General features: G+C 42.2%; 1 protein-coding gene across 3 annotated transcripts in view; it reads left to right on the top strand.

The window, feature by feature from the left end:
- The window catches only part of trappc9 (trafficking protein particle complex 9), a 202,684-nt gene extending 198,634 nt beyond the window's left edge, over window positions 1-4,050 (top strand). For all 3 annotated transcript variants that reach the window (XM_035681239.1, XM_035681236.1, XM_035681238.1), the window contains 2 exons: window positions 960-1,183; window positions 2,102-4,050. In XM_035681239.1, coding sequence (XP_035537132.1) covers window positions 960-1,183; window positions 2,102-2,281 — 404 coding nt within the window. In that variant the 3' untranslated portion in view covers window positions 2,282-4,050. The remainder of the gene's footprint in view (window positions 1-959; window positions 1,184-2,101) is intronic.
- Window positions 4,051-6,000: the final 1,950 nt, after the last annotated feature.

Genomic DNA, 6,000 nt, shown 5'->3' with positions numbered 1-6,000 from the left:
CTCCCTCCTGCTGGATTGTCTGTCTATCTTCCTACCCCCATCCTCGACCCCCACCCCTCGCTTCTGTACGCAACAGATCGGCACACCGGCGGCACTGAACGGAGCTCGCAGCTCTTTCATCAGGCTGTCACGCAGGCTCAGGCGCCCTGACTCACAGTGTTTATCACAGCCACGGGCGTGACACTCGAAAGCGTATGACAACCGGTTTGTGTGCGCGCCTGTGTGTGTGTACGCCGCCGTTGTTGTCGTAAGACTTATTACTCGGGTGATCTCTTCGAGCGCCCCTGAATCCCCCATGTTTGGAGTCAGCCATCTCCTCAGCCCGCCAGGAGCGTGCGGGAGTTCAGTTCACTGAGCTCGTTGTTCAAAACAAATCTTCATGTCTCCCTCTGCACCTTAGCCAAATAGGGGCCACATCAGGAGCGAGTGGCCCCACATTAGCAGAATTGAATTGAACTCACTCAGTGTCTCTTGGTTGGCTGTGACAGGAGAGAGGGAGGTGTAGCCATGTGAGAAGAGAGAAATGTACTTCAGTGTGTGTGTGTGTGGCACTTTGGGATTGTTCCAACAATCTCATTCGTCCCTTCTTGACAGAAATTAGTCATGCATGAGATTAACAGGAGGGAATTCAGTTTAATACCCAGAGCTCCGGCACTCTCCACTGATGTCAATAAAATGTATTTTAGGACAAACAAAGCCTATTGATCCTCCACCAGAAGCAGTATGATAGGCCATTAATGGTCAGCTCGGGTTTTGATGAATACAAATGAAGTGGAGATTGGATGCGAATCCTGTGAATGAGCGTTTACGAGATTTAAATGTGGGTTTGAAAGGTCTTAATACTTGTTTCAAACAATTTCTGCAGAGTTCCATTTCTGTGCAAAATGTTAGATAAAAGACTCGTCCCCTCTGGTCCTGCTAATCCCTTCCTTTCTTTACTTTTTTTTTTCTGTTTCCAGATGTGTTGGTGAATGGAAAGCCATGTGATTGCGATGTCATTGCCAACTGTAAAGTGGGTGACGCTGTGAGCCTGGAGATAAAACTGACCAATCTGAGCAAGAACTCAGTGGGGCCCCTGGCTCTCACTGTGGTGCCCTATCAGGACTTCCAGAACGGAGTCCAGAACTACGATTTGGAAGACGCCGTCACCTTCATCGGCTCCAACACCTTCTACATTGACACGGTCAGTGCGGGTTCGAGTACTGTCTTCATGTTATGTCACATTATATAACCAGAATGCTTGGGGGTGTCACAGGATTACACTTAAAGATAAACTAGCAATTGTTGTGTCTGCTTGCAGCTCAGAGTAGCAGAGGTCACACAGAATGCACTAATAATGCCGTCCACAGTTATTGTCAAGCTGGCCATGTTCCAGCTAAAAGTGTCAAACACAGGTTATTCAGCATTTAATGTGCAAGGATTCTAAACATCTAGGCTGTGAGAAAATAATAATAATAATAATAATAATAATAATAATCAACTTAAGTTACATAACCATAGCTGCTTTTTGTTTTGTTACCCACATGGTGGGTTAGATTAGAACATATACATTAATGTTACTCAGTAGAGGCAGACATGCTGGATTACATAACTCCACTCACTGTAAATTGTGACTTGAAATGAAGAGAAACCAGCAGCTGTCTAGCAGACAAGAAAACCATTCTGAATCACTTAGTAAAACTAAAACAACAAGAACACCGATGCAGCCCTTTAAAGCTTGTGGCTGAAATCTTTAATTTAAAAAGAACCTTATCAGAATGCAGGCTTTGTAACAAATTCTCACTCCTGGATGTTGCACAAGCTGAAGGCGATTAAAAACGACTTGGTTGATGCCAGAACAAAGCTTTTTTAGTCTAAGCAGATGAAATAATTCCCCAAATTCCTGAATGTGCAAAACAGCTTAATTTTGGAATTGTTCTCAACTCAAGGAGGAAACGTTGTACCACTTTTTTATACCTTTTCATCAAAGCCACAGTCAGCGTCGAACTTCCTCTCCTGCTGGCTTCACTCTGGCTGACAGTGTGCCAGGTTCATTGTAAAACCACTGAAAGGGGGCTGCTAATGATTCTTACTGCTGGCTGTCTGTCTTTGCCGTCACCAGGTTAAATCCAAAGAAAGCTCCGTCTGCGTGGGTGCCCTGCTCTTCCTCTACACTGGAGATTTCTACCTTAATATCAAGTTCCAGGATGACAGCGCTGGACGGGAGCTTCCTTTAGCCTGGTTCACTCTGCCCAGTGTCCACATCCGAGCCATGGACACTCCGCTACAGGCCGGGGCCTAAGGGCTCTGAATGAAGGATGGTTGTTGTTGATGTTCTCTGTAAATACACACATGTAAATATCATTTTGTTAAATGTTCCAGCATGTGTGCTGTAGAGTGCGAGGGGGATTTCAAATCAAAACACTTGAGTGCTTTGTTACAGTCCACCAGTGTGTAGAGGTGTTCGGACAGAACGCAAAGTGAATCTTTAATTCGAGTTAAAAATAGAGCTCATCCCCAGGCTTTATGAATCGACTCTGTAAACATACAGAGACGAGGAGAAAAATGACAGAAACAAGTGGAGTTTGTGGTTCGATCTGATATCTGAGAGCACCAACATACACAGACATACTCCTGCACATTGTCAGTGTGACTGTTGCTATGTAGCTAATGATACAGCTAATATCTGTACATTTGGCTGCTGTTTAAAAATAGACTGTCCTGTAGGCAAATGTGTCAGTGTGTGTAGTGCGAGGCAAAATTCTTTTTTCTGGACACATCTTAAAGGCTTGGACCGAAACCAATTAATTTCAGTAGAACTAACCTCTGGAGGTAAAGTAAATTGTGCTTTCATGTCGAGGTTTAACGTTCAATAGCAACTGACAATGCTGATCTATGAGGAAATGGAGCCAGACAAGCCAAAAATGAAGTTGGGTATCTTACAAGCTTGCACCATCTTATTTTACGCTGCTCTGCTGGAGTGCAAACAGCTGTACTGAAGAGATGCATTATGGTTATTATGGTTTGCATGGTCAAGTGGGAGACAATAATGGATGCTAGGATGGCATTTCCTGGAATTAAAGGTGGGGTAAGCAATTCAAGGTAATTCAATTCTAATCCCCAATACATGTTTTTTTTTTTTACCAATTCAGCAAATATCTGCTCACGTTGGGTAGCTTTCTGTTCTGTGTGTGCACTGATAAAAGGTCAGCTGATAGTGCACAGCCCTGGCGCTGTTAATGGGAAACAACCATGGTTTAGACCGATCCACACAACACCGTTACTTATTCCAGCCATTGCCAAGATTTGTGTGCCAGGTAACGTTAAATGACTCCAGCTACTTTCTAGTAGAAATACTGTCTCATCCTCTCTGCATGTTAGCTTCCCAGCAGACACTTAAGTGACGGTTCGCAAACCTACAACCTACGTTATTTACGTTACTCGTCGTTGTTCGCTCTGTATCATAGTATTTGTCATGGTATTGGATTTCTCCAGAATTGCTTACCGCACCTTTTCAACTATGTAAGTTAAAGGTCCAGTTTGTGCTGTGATAGCTTGCTAACTGATAGTTAGCTAACTGCTATCTAGCAAGCTAACTTGGCAAGGTGTTTTATGCTGGCTAACAGCAGCCTGTTACGAGCTAGCTAGAGCAGTCGTAACTAATGGTATGTTACCAAGCTTCCAGCACCAACTATTTAGCAGGGAATAAGCAAATGTCCACTTTCTAATATCATTGTTAGTCCTTTTCTTATATTCAGCAGATTGATTTTTGAATCACGGTGCCATATTCTCAGTGGATTCTTTTGCTACCTTCTATTTTGATTGAGATATGTATTGAAAGAAAAGTACTGTTGTGGGAGAGGAGACCTCAAAGCTGCACACCAACACTGGAAACGTGGTTAGCCAGAATCTAGAGCCACTTATGTACACTTATAATGTATTTATTTCTACTGCTGTATGGACAGTTCCTCCTGCCTCTGTGCCACTACACTGAATTACTGATGAATTTTACCGTCTTAGATTAGCCAATCATTATGTGTGGCCTATTATTGTTGTAAATAAATGTTAAAAGAAGGCAACCTTTGTTTATTTTGCCATTATTCCAACACGTGATCATCTTTATTTCCTTCCTACTGTGATGACCTTTATTGTCTCAGCATTTTGGGAAACTCAAGTCTGACATTCATAGACACCAAAATCCATAAACAGTGATTACTGAGGAAAACATTGCTGACTAATAATCATTTTTAACATTTACTTATACAGGGAAAGGTGACTGAACAACATGCTGTTGTCCAGTGAAATCTCTCAGTTCATGACAAACGGTAGGAAAAAGAACTCACTACTTTCTGATGCACTGGGAGTTAACCGGCTTATCCACAGCACTTCTGGTGTACTGAAGGGAGAGGTATTACTCATTATCCATCTGGGAGCCTGAATCTTCCAGTAACACTCTCACTTCCCCACTGGTGGCCACTGGTCTCAGCAGTAGCTAATATAGGAAGGTGCATGACCTTCCTTTATCACCTCACTGGGGGACCAAACATGTGAACTGGGTGATGAGAAGACGCTGGAGGGAGATTAGCCATGTCCAAAGGCTGAAATGTCTTGAGGTGGGTTAGGAGGCCTCAGGTTTCCTGGGGAAGTTTAACTCTGCAGTACAGTGTCCAATCTAGTGTCCCTCCTCCTCACCAGATTTTGTAGAATACTTCTACTACTACTTTCAGTGTAATTCTGTAAAATATCAGGAATTTCTGACGTGTGAAGCACATTTGATGGCAGTAAAAGAACAGGAAATGACAAGCATCTTTTTTCTGACTCCAGTGATGTCTCCCCATGAAGGTCAGTGACTAACAGCTTTTCCACTCGTAGTAAATGTGAATAATACCTCAGTGAATCCACACTGAGTGAGTTCATCAGTTATGCATGCAACACAAACAATTCCAAAGTCATGCCCTCCATGGTTATTAATTTGTTTATCTATTTATTTATTTGATTAAGAATAGAGCGTCTCTGTGCGTGTGTGTGTGTGTGTGTACTGGCTTTAAAAAGTCAAATTGGTAAACATCAAAAGCAACTCTATGCGGGTAGACTCCTGCACACAACAATGAAACTAGATTTGTCTTAAGTGTGGACCCTGTGCTGCTGTCTGTGTGAACTTGCTTCTCAAATGCAAATTCTGCCTTTTGCATATTGTTTACTGACGCCTGTGACTGCCTTATTTAGTAAAGATAACTCCATCTTAAATTACAGTGTGTCTGCAATTAAGAGTGTCCTATACTCACTAATCGTAACATAGATTCACCTTATTTACACTAATTCAATTCTGGGGCCTGTCACGGGCGCCTCTCTGTGCAGAGGAAGTAAAGAACTGAAACTTCACAGCAAGTGACCTGGTTGATAAAAAATATTAAATATTCTGTAATGCACTTCACTGTTCCCTCCCACTGCTTATTTGTATGTTTATGTTTACTCAGTTATTTCTTTAACTCAACTACATTATCTGATGGCTCAACTCTTTGCAGATTACAGTTTTACAGTCAGTAAGAGATATCATCGATGTTGGGGACCAAGCATTGACAGTATATATAGTGGACAGAGCTTCAGGGTCTGGGAAATGAAACCAACACAGATGTGTCTTAAAATAAATTCTATGTAATGGCCAGCAGGGGGCAGATCCATTGGCTGCAATAAAACACAGATACCATGCAGTCTTATGGAGATATGACCCAACTTCTCACTTGATTTATGAGCTCAGTAAACAGTTTCCTAATGAGTTTATCATCTCAATCTCTAGTTTTAGTCTTCTTCTATACAGCATGATTTTCATTTAGTAAAGGATGGCCCCATTAAGAGTAAAATAGACAATAAAGCAGATAAATGCTTTTGAGCGTGGTTACCTAATGATTGACAGGTCACTCTCAGCGAGTCTGTCCAGCGCAGCGCACCAAACTCAGATCAAACTGTCAAACTATGCAGTGCTGATCAATATGGATCTCGATTTTGTCTCTTCATTTCAGA

This window comes from Morone saxatilis, unplaced genomic scaffold (assembly GCF_004916995.1).
Source record: "Morone saxatilis isolate NCDOM2014 unplaced genomic scaffold, NCSU_SB_2.0 Contig9, whole genome shotgun sequence".
Taxonomy (NCBI): domain Eukaryota; kingdom Metazoa; phylum Chordata; class Actinopteri; family Moronidae; genus Morone; species Morone saxatilis.
Note: the sequence above shows the minus strand (reverse complement) of the source record. Positions and strands in the feature narration are given on the sequence as shown.